The sequence below is a fragment of the Oxyura jamaicensis genome, chromosome 5, assembly GCF_011077185.1.
Source record: "Oxyura jamaicensis isolate SHBP4307 breed ruddy duck chromosome 5, BPBGC_Ojam_1.0, whole genome shotgun sequence".
In the NCBI taxonomy this organism is placed as follows: domain Eukaryota; kingdom Metazoa; phylum Chordata; class Aves; order Anseriformes; family Anatidae; genus Oxyura; species Oxyura jamaicensis.
In genome coordinates, this window is record NC_048897.1 from 58,394,147 (window position 1) to 58,413,638 (window position 19,492).

The following is a 19,492-nucleotide window of genomic DNA, read 5'->3' on the forward strand; positions in this document are numbered from 1 at the left end:
CACTATGCTAATACAATCACAGAGCTCACACTTTTCCACTCCTGTCTGTAAGTTACCCTGTTACTGTTCTAAAGCACATTTCTCTTAATTTTTACTTTTTGTCATCTGTCAGATAATAGAAAAAGATAAGGATCTCATCTAGCACCTTAACACTGGTCTGTTGTTTATACTACCCATGCAGACGAAAGGATCTATGTGTTTTCTGTAGGGTGCATCAGCCTAATAACTTGTCACCAGGGAGGAGCTGCTGTACCTTATCTATTTCTCCTCATGTGTCCGGAGACGTGACGATAATGGCAAGAGCGCTGCTCACAGAACACAACCGGTGAAGAGCTCTGCGATGTGATTCCATTTAAGCACAGCTCTACCCACTTACAAACATTGTCAAACTGTGGGAACTCAATGTGCCCGGGCTCTTTGCTGTACCACCAGGTGTGCGGTTATGATGCAAACACAGTAGTGAGGACCTGAGGGTCAGCATCTAGTTACATAAACCAAAAGATGCTCACTGACACGATTACATGCAACAAAACGCAAACAGATTTTAAATGCATTATTCATATTCTGCAGTTCAGATAGGTATTCTTTACTGAACAGGACCTTACAGGCCGCTCCAAAAATCTAAGCTTTATTGTGACAAGTGGACCCTTAAGGGCACAAACTCTTTCCTGAGATGGTGCCAAATCATCCCACACCACCCACATGCCCGCAGCTCTCCGTGTTGCAGAAAGCAAAGACAACTCTGGTGCGAGTTGTGCTACTGGAAATAGCAGAAGGAAGAATTCTGCTTCTGATGTGAAATCTTCTCATCCTCCTCTCTTTGTTATGTAGATGTTCCTCTCCTTGCACTAAATAACAGTAATGGTGTTAGAAAATCAGGGGAAAATATACCTACGTGAGACAAATTACAAAAAAGGCACCAATGAAAATGATGCCTAAAAACTCCTATAGATTAACAACCAACACTTTACATTTAGAAGTTTCATAAAAATTTGACTAAGTGCATCCATCTTGACAACATCTGGGGGGAGGGGGAGTGATGCAACCAAAAAACTGCTTTATCTGTTTCAGAAGTGTTGGGAAAAACATATTTGCTAATGTTAAATAGAATTTTTCTGACATTTTCACTGAATCGGTATCTTGCCCACGTGCTTTAGGAAGGGGATATATGAATTTGCAAGAGCCTTGCTTTTGAAGTGTGGAAAAAAAATTACACCCACATTTGGTCAAAGCATAAACTCCTGAAAATCTCTAGTATATATTAAGTAGTTTATTCCACAGCTATGTACTTCATCCATTCTACCCTCCACCTTTTTAACCTTGTACGCCGCTAATTCAGGCATGCTGCAGCCTGGTCTTTTTGTCCAGCTTTATTGATACACGCACGAGGGAACTCTGATAAGCAACTAAAAGCACACTGCTGGAATCCAGGAAAATTACTGGGGGTGGAGTGGGGCAGGTGGAAGGAGAAGAGGGGGAAAAACAAACAAAAAAACAAAAAACACGGCACATGACTGCAGTGAAACAGACTGAAAAAGGAATTCTGGTTAAAAACCTCTGGAATTATCACAAATACAAACACTCGTGACAAAAAGAATATAATTCTCTGAGAGATCTTGCTTACATTATTTTCCTAACCCCTTCAGACGGCAAGGATCTGTGGATGGTCGGTTGCATGCCACTGACCAGAAGGAACCCAGCAAGTCACGTGGACACCAGTATGTGTATCTCAGGGACAAGTCATATTTTTATTTCTGAATAATTCTGCCCTATTTTTATAAATATATTCTGAATAATTCTGCCCTATATTTCTGAATAATTTCTGCCCTATTTTTATTTCTGAAATAGAGTAACAGGTCTTGTGGATATAAGGGAAGCATACTGTATAACCTCTTACCCTGATTTTGTAAAGATTTTGATTATACTTTTTATGCAATTCTGATTTCAGAGATTATGCAAAAGTGTCATTGCTTGGATTCAAAAGCAGCTGGCCACTACTCTGAACAAAGCTCAGATATATGTATATGTACAGGCTTTCTCATTAATAACGTATGACACTAGAAACTTACTGAAATACTTAGCATTTCTTTTAAGAAAGGAAAAATGGATCACTTAGTCTACAAAGCAAGATATGAGATGGAATTAGAGTGAGCACACATGACCAGTGAAGAAGTATTGAACAAATGGGTTGCTTAGTCAATAGATGAAAGACACGATAATAGTCTTCAAGCGCATAAGCTTATGCATTTAAGAGAGCCATCAATTGTTCTCCCGGCCCACAGTGCTTAGGAAAAACAGTAGTGAGCTTAAGTCACAAGAAAACCAAGCTCCATACTAGGAAAAACTTGTTAACAGGCAAGATTACTAGCCCTAAAATACAGTGCATAATTTTTTTAACCAGCCCTCTTCCCCTTTTTTTAATCATTCTTGTTTAGAATAGGTTGAAATAATATACCAGAAATAATAAAGGAATCACAGCTTATGGATGAGGAACATCCTGGTGATATCCTGGGGACCCTTCCAGCCCTGTGCTGTGATAGAATGATGGCATTTCACGTCTGTTAACAGGTCCCCTGTGAACTCAAACGCAAAGGGAAGCTGCTTTAGGCTTGTCTGCCTAGGTGTGCTGGCAGTGCCCCACACTTGAGCACCATCCAGGAGCGTTTGGATGATGCTCCTCTGAGTTTTCAAGTTCTTCTTCCGGTCAACTGCAGGAGAGCTGATTGAACGTGGCAGGATGTCCATCCGATACCTGCAACGGAGGCCGCAGAGCCCACTTACCTTCTGGCAGTTCGTAATGGTTCCAGTAATAACTGAATAAGTAAGAGTTAACATTAGGTTAAATACAACATGAAAAGTTTCAGCTATTTACAATTCATGTTCATAGTGAGTTCCCTATCAACTTTTGTACGATTTTAAGACTGCACCTGATGTTAAGCCTTAGTTGCATTCAACACATCGAAATCACATCTTCTAGTTTCCTTTTACCTGGCTTTTTAATCTAAAGTCAATATATTATTTTAAAGTTGCCTTCAACGGATGATTTGGGAAAGTTCTTCTCCAGCCTCTGGTACCCAAACTACAAGAAAGACATTAGCTGATATGCTTGGAGAAATATAAAGGAGTGGAGAAACTGAAGATGTGCTCACACGGTGCATTTAAAGGCTTGATACAAGCAGAAACCTTTCCTACAGATGGCCTAGTTCTTACAACAGTTCCATTAGGATTTCACAGCCTCACAGGCTTTTTCTCCACAACAAAAAATATGCTACAGGCTTTAACTCTTTCAGAAGTAAGCTGTGGACCAATCTTCTGGACCAAATCTAGCGTATGATGGAAGTTTCAGGGGTGGCGTGGGGTGTGTTCCTTGTTCAGTTTTGTTGTGTGCTTCCACAGCTGAGGATCAGCCAGTCTTCCCGATCGCTTAACTTACCAGTTCTCATCGACTTTCAAAGATGACAAATGAGTCTGCTGCTAAACTCAGTGATAAGCTGATCCGTAATCACCAAAAAGAATGTACTAAATTTCACATGAGGATTTAATAGCTCATCATGTGAGGCAGTCAGATAATCCCTGGATATAAGAATCCCTAAGTACTTATCTACAACCGTGGCACTAATGGCTTAAAAGCTCTTTGTGTAGACTTATAATATGCGTTTATATGATCATATGCTTTTCAAAACGCCTCTAAGTACTGTCACAGTAATGAATACTTAATAAAAATACACAAAACATACAGAGCCAAGACTAGGAATCACCATGATTTATTTGGTGAAGTAAAATTTCTCGAGTATATCAAGAATAAACTCAATTAAAGAAAATTGATCCAAATCTGTTAAGGGAGAACTAAAGCACTCAATGATACTGCAATCACTCAATACTTTAAATGAACAGTTAAGATGAAATAATATTACCCATTACTCATGGGGGGGATGAGTAAGGGTTCAGGATAAGAAAAACTAGGTTTCTTGCTGGTTGTCACCAGCTTGATAGACAATCCCTGACAAATGGAGAAATGTTGTGGTCCTCCTTTATGAAAAACTGATTCAAAGTCTATACACACTGAAAAGTGTTCACTATGGACAAACAGAGGTCACCATGAATTCAGTTGTGCGCTCACCAAAATCAGTATTAAATTTGACTCATCCCGCACCGTTCTGTTCTCTGCGTACAGGTGGGCTCAAGCTCACGGTTTAAAAAAGAGGCAGGATGCTCCAGCAGACAGCACGACTGACACACTGCAACCCTACTCCCACAGTCGTGTACTGCTTCTTTGTTGTTGTTGCTGAAGGCACGTGCACTTAAAGCTGTCAATTTTGTCTCCTGAAATTATGATTGTTATCTTAACAGAAGATGTTTGAATTTAGTTCTAATTGGAATTAGTGATTTTCAAGCCTAGATGCACAACAATTTATCATACGATAATTTAGAATTTAAGTGCCATGCAGGAGAAAGGCGATCTGCAATATCCTTTATAAAATATTTAGAGGTAAAACCTGATAAAGATGACTAGAGCATACACTTAGTAACATAATTCCCATTTGAGAAACAGAGAAAACTGCTGGATTTTTCACTATTCATCTATCCATGCTTGTTATTACTTGTGCTGCCCTTTTTAATTGTGTTAAAAGCTATACCATCAATTTTAGAAATAGATAACTATTAATTCGTGCACGCTTATGTCACCCTGCACCAGGAAGATCCTAGTCTGCCTGAAGTGAAAGCAGCTGTACGTTTTTCAGAAGCCCCTACTCCCACTGGTCTGAATCACCCACGAGGTTGGCAGGGAGCTCTGGAGGCTGGCTGGTCTGAACCCCTGCTCAGGCAGGTTCTGCCCCTCTGCTGGAGGCTGCTTCCCCACTGCAACACCTGAAGCATGCCAGCACTGCATTCGATACCAAACCTGATGCTTGCTGCCTGGCTCACCGCCTGTCCCCCTAAAGCCACTTGGCTGTGTAATGAAGCAGCCGTGGCGATGCGATCACGTTCCCATTTTTCACTCTCCTGGGATTTAAAGCTCCAGCAGATACTTTTACTCTCCCAAAGCAAGAACGTCCATAAGCCATCACCATGAGCCGTATTTCTGTTCCCTTTGACTGTTAATCATTTAATGGCACAGACTGAGACAATAAATGTCTACCAGAAAATACTTATGGGTGTGCAAAATTTATGCGTCCATTTGAGCATGACTTCTGTACTATCAGAGCTTTCAATATGGTGACAGGAGAGAAATATTGATGCCTACAGTAATAAAGATGATGTTGCATGAAGCAGGCTATTCCAGTAAAACCCCCACACAGACAGAAACCAAAACCTTCTGCCACAAGTTGGCTGCATTTTTCTGGAGTATGTGGGCTACTCAATCAATACTGTGGACCACCGAGAGAGATTCCAAATCAATTCCTACAAAAAAGGAATACTTAAGTGCTTCAGAGAGTGATGACCTTTCACAGTCTGAGTCCTGCTCATTTTCTGAGAATTTCTGCAAATCACAAGCAAGGTGCCAGACAGCGGTTATGTTTGCAGTCCAAACCCACTGCCTTCTCAGTCAAATGCACACTGAAGGCATGACAACATGAATACGTTAGTTTGAGGTAAGAAAAGGACAAGGAAAAAGAAATCAAAATCTGAGGAAGTCTCAACATCCAACTCTCTTCAGATATTAGCACAGAGGGTAAAGACTACATTATTATAGGTATTTCTGCCACTGGGAGAAAGTACAATCACAAGTGAAGCCAACACACAGAGTTATTTAAGTGATCGTTTCTTCTTCTTCGTGAGTTCCAAGCGCAGTGATTTCCAGTACCATTACACCGGCTTTGTTTGTGCTGATAGGACAAGGAAGAGAATGCTCAGCTGAATACTAGAAACGGAGAAATGCCTGGTTTAAATTTGAAAATATCCTTTTATCCCATTTACTCCCTAACATCTCTGTTTCCATGAGGAAAGGACGTACATTGTGGATGGCTTTTAAAATCAATTATGCATGTATTTTTCAAGTTCTTTTGTTTCCAAGACAGGTCAGTACCTGCAGCTGTGTGGGCACATGCTTTTGAGAAAGACAATGGGAGCTGGTGTTTGGCACTCTGCCGTAATATCTTTAAAGTCTGTTCTTATTCTCTTAAACATTAATATCATCCCTAAGGAGACTTTTGCTTTGCTCTGAGATATGGCCACTATTATGTAACTTGTTCTCCTTTCGTATTTTCCTGCAGCTTGGAGTGAAGCAATTCTGTTCAGATTCCTTACTACCTGTACAAATGATTATAGCTGCCCTCCTATGAAGACTTTTATGTGCTTAGATTTAAAGCAGTGACTGCTGCCTGATGGCTGGGTGAGACTACTTGGTATGCCAGGCATGCTCCTGAGTAAAGTAAGATAAATCTGAAACAGATGTGGTATTAGATGGCTCTCAGAGCTAAATCATTGGCAATTCCTACTTTGCTGGTACATTGTTTCTGGAAGAAATTGGATAAAATATGTCACGTATGGGATGCAAATGGGGTATTATAAATGATTCTTATTACAAATGATTCTTATTACTATTACCTGGTTTGGGGATACAGTACTTCCGTATTTCATTAAAGTCCTTTAGATTAGAATCAGACTTTTACAAGAAATGTGAATGATTGCAACCTGCATTTGGTCTTATACACCACATACACATTAATCTCCCAGTGTTTGGAATCTAGGAAAAGTCTCAGCCACCTTTTGTTTTTAAAACAAGATCTATTAAATCAGTCAGAGAGCCCCTTGGATTACATTGGAATAATAATAATAATAATAAAAAGTAAAACCATTGACACTACCCTTCTTTAGGAAGTCCCTTAAGCCCTGACTGGGTAGCATAACCTGGATTTCTACCAGCCAGCCATAAGACCAGAGAGCTAGCCAGGCACTTTGGAGCTCTGCAGCCAGCATCGTGGTGAACTTGCTGTGCCTACCGTAAGGAATGCAAACAGGCAGACAGCTTCGAGCTCCTGACAAGGTCTCAACACTGACAAGGAACCGCTACAAGGAAGAACTTAACGCTTCTGCTCACAGTTTGAGCTCTACAGCTTTCTCTTCTCTCACTTCAACCATGCCATGCAAGGTAGCGCTCTGACAATTAACCTGAGGAGCACGTGAAGATAGCTGCTTGGTTATCGTCGCAGAGAAGGGAGGAAAGGCTGCACAACTGCAGCAGTAACTTAAAATACGAGCCCGTGGCAAAATATGGAAGCTTTTCCATCACTTTGCAAGGAACAGCCCCACACTCTCACATCCAACAGACAGAAAATAGACACGATCCCTTAAGCACTGTCGTAATATCTCTCGTTTTGAAATTCATCGTCTACACTGGGGAGCTGTGACGATCACCCATACCATAAAATAAAAAGGTGATAAAGCAGGAAACACACAGAGCACTGCTCCGTACCCTTCTCTGAGCTCGCGACTAAAACCCCGGCACAGCCCTCCTGCACAACAGGAGTGGTAACGTTGGGTTTCACAAGCGTGTAAAACAGAGCGCTATTAGACTGCTCCTGGTTTTATTTTTAAATACTATACTGTGTTTGGACACTGGTTTGCTGATATCTAAGTAGCATAGGCATTTCATAATGCTCAAAATCAAAAATAGCTTTATAAATTTTGGATAACAAGTTACAATCTTCAGCACTTCAGGAAGAGAAATAGGTTTTTGACTCCAAGTGCAAAGTGTTTTGATTCCTCCAATCAGAAGAATTTCTTCTACATTCCAGGTACACGTTTTCACTAATCCATTTTATTTACTAAAGAATGAATCTACAGAGGACTTGACTGATATCAGTTATATATTTGGAAAATTTATCCGTGCAAACTGAGGCATACCGTTTGTTTTTAATAGCACATTGCTGAATTAGCTACAGAGTACGCGTGGCACAGTATTGCCAGAGCTCTTCAAGTCTTGCCAGGCTTTTGAACATATGCTTTGCTATTCTGGCAGGCATCCACTAAGTCAGCGTTCAGCAAAGATTAAATCTAAGAAATTCTGGTTGGAGAGTTCTTTCCTAAGGCTGTGTTTCAGATTGATGCTATGCAATGGTACGCATTGCTTACACTTATTTTAATTATGCCAAGCAGGTAGAAAGATACTGAAATATATGTTACTGCATCATGGTTTTCTTGACCTGAAATTCCTGTTAAGTTGCATTAGTATAGGACTAAATATGTCTGAACAACATACCAAAAGAGCTGTCTACACACTTAAAAAACTCATCTTCCATTCCTTAACACTAGAACAGAAAAGATGGATGTTACTTCAAAAGGTGGAGTGCAAAGGAAGCGCAGGCAGAGGGCAGTGGGAAGCCAACAGCCCTTGGAACATGAAGCGACTCGATCACCTCTGTACAGACCAGCCCAGAAAAGCAGTTAGGCAGGGAGCTGATTAACATAGACCGATCCATGGCCTTACCCATTATTAAATGCCTCATCCAGTATGAAGCCGCAGTTTCAAAATATTTAAACCATATTTTCTAAGTCCCTTTGACTTGCAAGTTCCTGAATTCCCTCTGTTAGGTTACGCTGATCCCTGAAGGACGGCACAGCCGGAGGCACCACTTCTCAGCAGGTTCGACGTGCACCCAGCCAGAGCAGACCACTCTCCAGTCGGCACCACTTGCATCTATAACAAACGCTTCATTAACTAGACCATATCCGAGTACCCAGGTAGAAAATCCATCTTGTAAACACGGGAGAAATTTCAAACAATAACGTGAAAGCGCAAGATTAGATGCCACCTTAGTTTCAATCGAGGCAACTAGTTACTGCCGCATAACTCCAAGTGGTGTACCCTACCAGCTCCCCAGCTCATGGTGCAGAAACAAAAAATAATTCCAGCATTTATTTGCATATTTAGAACCCTGTGTAGCTCACACAACTATTTTTTTCTTCCCATCCAACGCGGCTATTTTCACTAAGTCCCTCTCCAAACAGCGTTTCCCACAACCCCGCTGCTGAACCAACGCACCGTACCTCCAATCCCGCAGCCCGGGTAGCTCCGCCTGCAGGTCGTGCACATCAGGACTCTGCCACAAAAGGGAGTACCTTCTGTTGGTAGCCTAACAAGTAGCCCAAAACATTCAGTACTGCAAAAGGCAAGGCAGAGACTCACCACAACTGCAATGTATCTGTCTAGATTTCAGACTGAAGCTGTTTTGCATCCCACTGGTTTAGAGTATAGAGAAAGAGCAAATGCGCATCCGCACACGTTGCCTAGACACATGACAAAATTCCTGAGTCTAAATGATCCAAGCTGGCTGCCTGTAAAGTCTCTGAACAGCTTGCGAACACCATCCGTTGTTACAAAAGCTAAACTTTCTATTCCTCACACGGCATCACAGTGATGTTTGTACTCTGCTTCATTCCAAACACAGAAATATTTACTATTTTGACTTGCGTAGCCCTTCACGATCTCAGTCTGTAACAAATAAGGGCTCTTTCCCTTATGGCAGCATCTTATTCACTTTATTTCATTTGTAGTGGATTTTTTTAATGCTGTCTTGATGCCTTTAAACCCCACTGACCACTGGTATTACATTAGCTGCCCTACTAGCCATCTGCATTTTACACTGGCAACTTCGGTTCGTTGCTCTTCGCCTCCCCTTTGAATGCGGTCTGTATGGTGGAAGTGCTGCTCCCACAGCTCCTTTCTGTTCCGAGGGAGTTTCACCCAGAGCAATTTGCTTTGTGTTACTGGAACTGTGACTATGCACCAACTAATAGTAATACCAGTAATACTGCCCAATACAAATTTCATGTTCTGAGTTGCTTAAGCCAGTAGACAATTCAAGCTTTCAATGGCTCATTTTACAAGGTTTTCATAGCTTGCTGGTGCTATCTTTTCTTTGCACAAAACCATTGTCTTTGGCACAAGATGAATGACAATATTGTGGATTTATTTTCTTTAACCCTCAAGAGGCATCCCATCACTATATTTAACTGTTACTGGTTAGAAAATAAAACTATTTTTGAGTCTTATTTCTACCATAAAATGTGACAAGGAAGGACTGGCGGTGTGAATGTCTTCCAGTTACTTGCCATATTTTTCTTCCCATAATAAGAGAAAATTTTTACATCCTTTCCTAACCACACTTGGCATATTTCCTGTTTGCATCTAGAAGATAGAATAAAAGCAAAACTGTTTTAAACGATTTCTTGAGTTGTATCACATACTGCATCAGTGACCCAATTGCTTCAAGTATTTAGAAGTTGCATTTCTAAATATTTCAGATCCCCAGGTTCTGAATTATCTCTCTCTTGAGACTGACTGTGTCAAAGATGCATTCACACATTTATTTTATTATAAAAGTAACAACTTTGCTTCAGTAACTTGTTGCAGATATCTGTTAGCATCCATTTCTTCTGCCTAAAAAACCAGGAAGACGCATCAGATGGACTGAGTTGCAGCACCCGATCCCATGCGCCCCAAGCAGAGACTCCGTAGAATGACATCCTTTGGATCCCAGAGCGTATGCACTGGTCGGAAGCTGAAACCATGTCTATGTATGCAATAGCTATGCTGTAGATAAATAACTTAGCTCAGTCTTGAAGGAATTCAGGCCAACGTGTTTTTAACTTCCTACTGTTTTTCTTCTTTAAGCGCACTGTATATTGACAGTTTGCTTTTCTGCTGCTATGGTGATACTTTTTCAATGTCGCATGGTTATCTGAAATGCTTTACTGTTATTACTAAGTGTAAAAAAGATTTTGCAGAAAAAGCACATGTATTTTACTACTACTTTAAAAACACTCCTGGTAAGGTTAACATGAAGAATACAAAGCCCTGAGAAATCTTAACATCTGTCATTAGTAATGGCTACACCAATTAACTACGTCATGAAAACAATCTCTATTTCTCCTAATTAAGAATGTCTGCAATTAAAAGAGACAGCTTTTCCACAGTCACCTCATCACTGAAAAGCACGGCACAGCAGAACGCTGGGAACACTTACTCTGCAGGCAAGTTCTGCTGAGGAACTTCAGCCAGCCAAGACTGCCTTGGTTCTAAACTGAAGATGCCTGCAGCCTCCGCTCCCTACAGGAATCTGTAGATGAAGAGGTAAGCTCAGACATGTTTCTAGGACAATAATTTCTGAATTTGCTTGTTATATAGGTCTACTCATTCACGTGAAAATCTAGTGTAACTCCAGAACTTTTTAAAATGGGAACTTTAAATGTTGTATGAAGTGAACACTGGTGACAGAACCAGTAAGACCCAAGTATGACATAGCACTGTTTAGAACCAGAGTTGCACAAATTTCTCCTAAATGCCTTCAGATAAGGTACAGAAATGGATGTCTACATGCCTGAAGTTACAGAAAGTGTCACACAAAGGCTGACCAATAGTCACACAGCAAGCCAATACAAGACCCAGAAGAACTGACAGGTTGCGACACCTAGAACAGAAAACTGCCCTTAACCTCAGGAGCCAGTTTGCCTCTGTGAAAGTGAAGTTCAGCGTATGTCCTCACATGTTTGAGCACACAAACTGAGATGTGATTCTGTTGCTTATAGGCCAGAAATGAGCTACCAGCACATGATGAACATGGATTTCGTCTCCGTGCAACTCTTGTTCCCCTGCAAGTCACCACAGCTGGTGATGCTGCAGAACTAAAGATTTTTTTTCTTTGCCAACTGTGGTGTAGCTCCCTGCTAGCTTTCAGTGACTGACGAGATTTAGCATGTCACAAAGGCTTCTTAGAGCAAGATACAATGAAAAGCCTGTTAATTAGTTGGCTTTCTTTAGCCTCCTTCAGCAACCTCTGTACCAATCTCGAGTCACCTACCTGAACATCAGGCCCACGTAAGACAGCTCAATGTGTCTTGAGACATGCTGTGGAGGTGTACAGAGCTATTTTAAATATCTGTAATTTTATAATTTTCCAAAATTACAGGGGAAAAGTTGAGATCATTACTAAAGCACTTAAAAACTCTAAAGGTTAAGTATCTGAAAAACAATTACCAGTGCTCTTTTCAAGCCTGCGATTTAAAAAGAAAATGATATCCTTTCAACAAACACAATTAAGCCAACTGTACAGAACTATGCAAGTTTTCTCTATTCATCTATGCACCTACTTTAGATTTCTGTATTACTTTAAGATATTTTTTCCTTTCATGAATTATGTCTTTTAAGAACTCAAGAATAATGCATTTTATGAATGTTTTTTAACTTTATGAAATGGCAAAATTGCTCAGCTGGAACATAATTTCTATTTCTCTATATCAAACCCAAACGCAAATACATTTTAACCACTATTTTGTCACATCTCATAATATCCACTGCATCTCACAGAAAGTTGAAACATTGCGCACACACAAGAAATTAGTTTAGCTGACAAAAGGTCTTTCTACATAAAGCTCTTCCACTGAACACAGAGAACAGGATCTAGCTACAAAGACTGAGCTGATCTTTGTACTAGACTGTAACCACAAACGAAGCATCCTGCAGAACCTATCATGCATATTGCATTACCCTTTCAGAGTGAGACAGATTTTAGGTTCATTCTTAGAAAAAGATTTTAGTCTGACCTCCTGCTTAGCCCGGTTTTTGAACTGAACATATTTTTAAACAATATACTGTGGTCACATCAAAGAGAATTAGTTTACAAGAAGATGAGAACACAGCAAAATGGCTGGAACTTTACTCTGTATAAAATGCTTCAGGAAATATCCTCTTCCTCTGTTGCTAGTCATCTAATGCTAAAAGAAGAAATTAATCATAGATGATGCTACTACATTGTTTATCTGTTTGTTAGAATGTTTGGCAATAGAGAAAGCACTCATTTGTGAAACGTAAAGAGGATGATGGTATGCAGAAGAAGGAAAAAAATCATGTTTAATAAAAGAAAGAGAAGATGGTCTGGGCAAGGCAGAAAAATTCAGATATTAAATTCAAATATGCATCAAAAAATAGTTTCTGACTGTTTAAAAAGCAGCTCTCAGCAGATACTGCAGCTGGAGTTGCATAAAATTTAGTGGAAGGTATTCTGAAAGCAAAATGTACTTTGAAACTATTCAATACATAACTCAATACTTCTATTAACCCTCAATTGTTTGATTTCATACATAGAAACAGAGACAGGCAACCCGAAAACGTTTCAACCTAGCTTTTATGTTAGCATTTACCTTCTTAACTACTACAGTGCAATGCACCATAGCCTCAACTTAACACACAGAGCCACCCATTATTTGAGAGGACTACTGGTGTGCTCAAAGTTAACAGACAAGTATTCAAGATTTTGAAAATCATGTTCATTAACATTAAGCTTCCCTATAAGACACAAGTGCATGCCCACAGCCTTCTAATATCACAGCATAAAATTCGTAACCACAGTGGCCTAAGAGTTATCAAAGAGCAAGAAGCCCATGATCAATTTAAAATTCAGTTAAATCAATTAGACTTTCTGAAAGACAAGATAGTGGACACTGTTTAATACGTTACCCATCTCACAACTTTTTTTTTTTATTATTTAAATTTGAAGTTTGCAGCTTTTATTTAAGACTAAAAAGTGCTTACATGCTTAGAAGCTTGTCTAACTTTTTTAATTATACTAGCTAATAAAAGATCTCTCTCCCACTGCAAATCTTGCCTCACTGTGCTCTTAGTCTTGATGTTAAAATTAATATCATCACATACTCTGTGCGAGTAATGATCTACTTATTTAAGGTACCAGATGAAACCCTTAAGTTCAGTATTCCACTCACAAAATTCCAGGCTGACCAATAACTGGTTCTCAAATAAATAAAAAAGCCATGTTACATAGTATGGTGTAGACATGAGCACACAGACTTTGTTACTGGAGCAAGGCACTTAATTCCTAGGAAAATTAAACCTTTGTCACTATGCGAGGAATTTCTGTACTATTTCAACATAAGTAAGTTGATGTGGAAGCAAATAAATAAATAAATAATGGGAGCTGGGCATGCAGAACTATAAAAATGGAATTACTGGGGTAAGGAACAGGGATTTCTATATCCTGGAGGTAACCTATAAAGAAGATTTCTGTAAGGAGTATCTGTGAATTTAGGGATCTTTGTCAAAAAGTGTTTCTGATAATCAGAGTCTCAGGCAAGAAAGCAGTTCCCTCTCATAAACAAGTTAAAAATCTAATCTGCCTAAAATTTTCTCGCATTTTGACACACATTTTCCAGAACTAATGTTTAGAATTACATTCATAAAATTTGTCAGGAGTGATGAAATGTAAGACAACAAATGCTTATTTTTTCTATTTTTTTTTCTGAAACAACCATGCCATGAAATAAGCTAGTAGAAAGAAAATACTCTCACACTTGAAATCATATGAATGATTTGCTAACCCCAAGCTTCTTTTAACACTGTGAAGATTTGACTCGACTTCCAAACAGTGAAGGGAGAGATGCAGATACATAATGATTCGAGGGTTTAAGTTGTAAGAGTTTCAAGTAATTTCTACTGTCTCGAATAAACTGATGCAAATGAAATTCTTATCATGAAGGGATAAGGAGGGCTACATACCAATAAGCCAAAATCAACTAGGAAAAAAATAAAAATCAGACAATTGGTTTGAAGGAATGCTAATTTTTAACGCATATAAGACATTTTTGGTGAGTTTTCCTCACCTAAAGGACAACAGAGAAAAGGCATGGAAAAAAAAATAAAAAGTTATTTTATGAGGGAAAGACCAAAGCAAGACAGGAGTCTCGTGAATATCCTTCGTGTATTCATTGTTTTAAAGTGTTTTAGAGTTTGACTGCCATAACCATGGGGAAGAATCCCCATCTTACAAAAATGTTTATTGTGAACTAATTCAATAGATCATTCCTTTAATACTGTAACATTTCTGTATTCTTCCTTGGCTTTAACCAAAAGCCATGCAGCTGCACTCGCTGTTCTGCATTTAAATTTGTTCAGGTGAAATTGCAAAAGAAATAGGAAGGCATTTTAGAACAGAATGTGAAATGTCAATACTACTGTTTTGTCTTTTTTTCCTCAGCAGATGTACATAATAAGGCAAAATAATTGCTCTTATTTGAAATGTAATGAGTGGTATATAAAGAGAAAAATAGCTTTCAATGTCAACTACTCTTCCACTTATACCGTAAAAAGAAATCCAAAACTTCACAAATGAATCAAGTTCACCAAATGTATTTTCTGCCCTGCTACTGAATTAATACTACAGTACTGTATCTGATTAAATGTACTGTATCTGATTAAATCTGATAAATCTGATTAAATTAAATTTAAATAAAAACTAATCTTACTCGGTACTTGCGGGAAAGCCAAAAGGCTAAACATTTCTGCTGCAGTGATTCCAGCTGTCTTTCTCCACAGTCTTACAGCTTTTGACTTCAAATGCTGTTTCCAGATACTAAGGAAATTACATTCTGCTGATGGAAAACCTTTTCACACTATCCCTAGAAACACTTTATCACTCACTTACATTTTGAATACATTCTTGCTGGATTTGTTACTGAAACACAACAAGTATCAATGAGAATGGAAATAAATATCATCTAATTTATCTGAAAAATAAAACTTAAAGTAATACATAAATCCCTTTATTATTTTTAGAAGAGTATAACTCTTCTAAACTTCTATAACTGCAGTCAGCAGTGAGCCCTGAGAAATTAAGGGTGAGCTACTTCGGCAAAAGAGAAGCCTGAGAGACAAGCTAACTGCAGGTCCACTCCGCTATTTGCAGGTAAGTCCATCACCTAAAAAGAGAGAGACATAGATGCCCAGCAAAAGGACAAGAGGCCACAAGGTGCAGCATGGAAAGTTTCCAACAGGCATGAGGAAATTATTCTTCACTGTGCAAGTAGTGAAACACCAAGACAAAAAGGGCTCTGGAACTGGGGATCTTCAAAACCTGACTGGATAAGGTTTTGAGCAACGTGACCTAGCTTTGAAGCTGGGCTGCTAGGAGCAGAGTTTTAGAATAGGTGCCTCCAGAGGTACCTTCCGACCCAAATTCTTACTCAATTCCAGAAGCTTTTCATCAGGGAAAAAAAAAGGAGGGGGGACGCAGAAGGGGTTAAACAAGTAGAACAATTGCAGCAGAAGATGAGATTTATATAGATTATGTATATATTCGAAGTGAAACCGAACGTTTAAAATATGACAACAGAAGGCGCAACAGAACGTCAACAACTACAGATTAAGAGCAGTGTCCTGAGTTCTGCAAACTAACAGGGAAAGAAAAAAAAAAAAAAAAAAAAAACACAAAAAAGAGAAGTTGTAAAGGGGTTGAGATGTCCTTTGGTATGATCACAACAACTTGCAAAGAGTTTCCTGTAAGGAAATTACCTTTGCTAGTCAGACCACCATCAAATTCAAAGCGTCTGTTACTGAAAATTACACCGATTAAAATAAAAAGCTCTACCTTCTGTTTCTGTAAGAGTAATACTGCAAAGTAATATGGCAGATGGTCCCACTGAACTCTTTATGTTCACAAGACTTGTTAGGGATATTCTACTGTTCAAGTTGAGCAACCTGGTCTAGTGGAGCGTGTCTCGTGGCAGCGAAGTTGGAATTAGATCATCTTTAAGGACCCTTCCAACCCAAACCATTCTATGGTGCTATGAAATATCTGTCTACAGTTTTGTAGTATTTATGCAAAGTTATTTTAAAGGTAGGCATATAATTTTTAACCTTGTGGTAGTTAATAACTTCTTATGAAATAATAGCTTCTTATTTTAGAGTTCTGCCAAAAACATAAAGATTTGTAAAATCTGAAAAAATAGAAATTCCGAGTCCTTAGATTTGCCCACATGGACTTTTGAGAAGTGCTGTTCCTCCTGCACTTTTTAATAAAAATATTGATGTCCATTTTGGAGAACTTGGCTACATATAAAGTTGCCTGAACTCTGCAGTTACAGTTATATGTGCAATGCTCCAGCTGCATCTAGTCTCAACGAAGCAACAGCTTCCCAACACAGCAAGATGACAGCTCTGTGCAAAATCTCACTGCAGAAGAGAGACAATGCTGCACTTTAAGACAGTCCCTTTCCCGTTATCAGACTGAGTTTTCACATAACCTCCTGCATGGGAAAAATGTTACTTGTAGAAAATTGACTTTGTGCCATGTATTTATTCAGCATCTACAACTATGAGACTGAGAAACAGTTCTATTCCTTAAGCAGTTGTCCCATTTCCTAGTATTGACCCTTTTTCATAACCCAAAATTCATGCAAAGCCTAATCCCTTGGCACTACTTTATCAAAGGTTTACACGGCAGATTTGCATTAAACTGAGAGCCGTCCACCACAGAAAAATAGGAGAAGGATTGCAAGTCAATGCTTTCCTGACAGAATAGCTCTTCATGAGGCATATATTTAAAAAGTACCACTTTCCTGCTCTTACAAGTAGCGATTTTTCCTGCACTGGGAAAAAAAAATATTCCCATGGATATAACCAGCATGCATGGGATCTTCTCTCTCTCTTTGTGGTCTCTTGGACAGGAGCCATCAATAGTTCTGTCTGCGTTGGCTTCTGTATAGCAGTGTGGTAGAGTATGTACCTATTGGATGCCCAGATTAGTGGATTATTAGGAAAAGATGAAAACAAAAAAAGAGTGATTAATCAGTACACTGAGATTGTAGCAATATATAATGACCTGCTCACTTGCAACTGCATATTCACTTGTCCAGCAACATCCAGAATGACTTGCAAGAGAGCTTGCAACAACAGCAATGCAGATTTGCATCTGCTTTCTGACTCGTTTTAGTATGCATTTAAAAAACATAACACGATTACTAACTCAACATTTACTGTTTAACATAAAACGTGTTTTCATCCAACAGTTATGGACAATTTCTAGGCTACATTTTTTAAGATTACTTCAGCACTCGTTTATCAAATATAAAATGAAAATTCAACAGAATCAGTAATGAAAACGTGTTTACAGAAGCTATATTGTTACAAGAAATGAATACAAAAATTAAACGAAAAAATGGAAAAGAAAGCACACAACCAAAACTACACTAATACACACTTTTCTGGGAGAAACTTTAAGAAATTATCATCTCATAAACACAGGGAGTAAAAATGAATGAGCGAAGTAGCAACGACAGAACATGCAAAAGGAATTTTATTCCTCTCCCTTTGCTAACCCTGAAAACAGTGAATTTTAAGTGAACAGAAGAAGAGCAAGATACACTAGTAAAGCTAAAACTAAGAAGTTAAAGGCTAAAATCTCTAAACTAAAATATATTTTTCTTGAAAGTATACTTTTTGGAGATATTATTGATGCAATCTATGAAACATTTTGGAGAAAACTGCTACTGGTTTGAATTGAGCTGACATGATTTCCTTCCTCACAGTGTATTAATGCTCACATAATTAACGTACAAGTGATGGTTGAAGAGGCTAGCATCTTTTTGTAGATAGTTTTTCTGAGGTATGATTATATGTACACAACATAGAAAATAGAAATGTATATTTGGCAGCTTAACAAGTGTTCTGGAAATGAACTAAAATCTCCTAACTACACAGAAATGGGCTGTGTAGGCGCCAGTGTTACACAAGGCTCCACAGATGAGTGCAGAGGAAGAAATAGTTCCTTGTATTCAACAGAAAGAGGCTGCTACCAAAGCTTTAACCATACTTCGGTCACAAGGAAGGACCTAATTATGAACAACACAAAAACAAATATCAATGTGGTAGGGAAGTCTAGCAATAAGTTCTTCTTGTCCTTGGTGGGGCGCACACTGTCATTCCCACCATTTCTAACACCCACCATTTCAGGCACCAACAGACAGCGTAAAGCCATTCATTTTTGTTTGGATCTTCACTATATGTTCTGCTCTCTGGTATTACGTGGTATTTTTTCCAACACCTGCAGGTTTATAAAATTAGATTACCTGATCACTTAGGAGACAAACCCTCTCTCTTTCGCTCTATCTTACAGCTTCAATTCATTAAATACTTTCTTGAGAGAGTTTCCCAGTTGACCAGACATGAAGTGAAGTTTCCTTGGAATCCTTCTGTCACTTCATGTTTTTTGGTTACCTGTTCATCAGCTGGTAACTCCACCACCAGAACTGGCCAGGAATGTCCAAAATGGTGACTCTGCCACGCTAAGACCACATTTTCAGGGGACCAGAATATTCTCGAAACATTATCAACTCTTCTAAACAGTCACACTAACGCAGCTTTAAAGTCAGCTTATTAAAAATTCCAGTAAAAAGAAAGTGACTGGCAGTAGAAACAAGTGAATAATTATCAAAACCAGAAAGAAAATTAAAATAATGATATCCTAATTATTCCACCTCTGCATAGCACTTGAAGTTCATGCCTTAAAATCCATGTCTTCTGGGAGCCTCAGCATGAACAGCAGAACTGTTCACAGCTAGAAGTTAGAAAATAAAGCAAGTGTTATTTCTGATTTTTTTTTCTACAGTAAAACTAAAAAAAAATATAAAAAAATCCACAGCACAGCCTTTATCTTATTGTTCCCACTGATGTACTCTGAACTGCAACAGCCATCTTCCCTCC

At 38.9% G+C, this 19,492-nt stretch overlaps 1 protein-coding gene across 6 annotated transcripts in view; it reads right to left on the minus strand.

Moving 5' to 3' along the window:
* ANO3 (anoctamin 3) overlaps positions 1–19,492 on the minus strand; it is a 231,268-nt gene that overhangs the window by 98,390 nt on the left and 113,386 nt on the right. The window contains exon 1 of one of the 6 annotated variants that reach the window (XM_035328336.1): positions 8,992–9,037. The exons of the other annotated variants lie outside the window; for them this stretch is intronic. Within the exon in view, the coding sequence (XP_035184227.1) occupies positions 8,992–9,037 (46 nt within the window). Of the gene's footprint in view, positions 1–8,991; positions 9,038–19,492 lie in introns of those variants that run through there. 6 annotated transcript variants of the gene reach the window in all.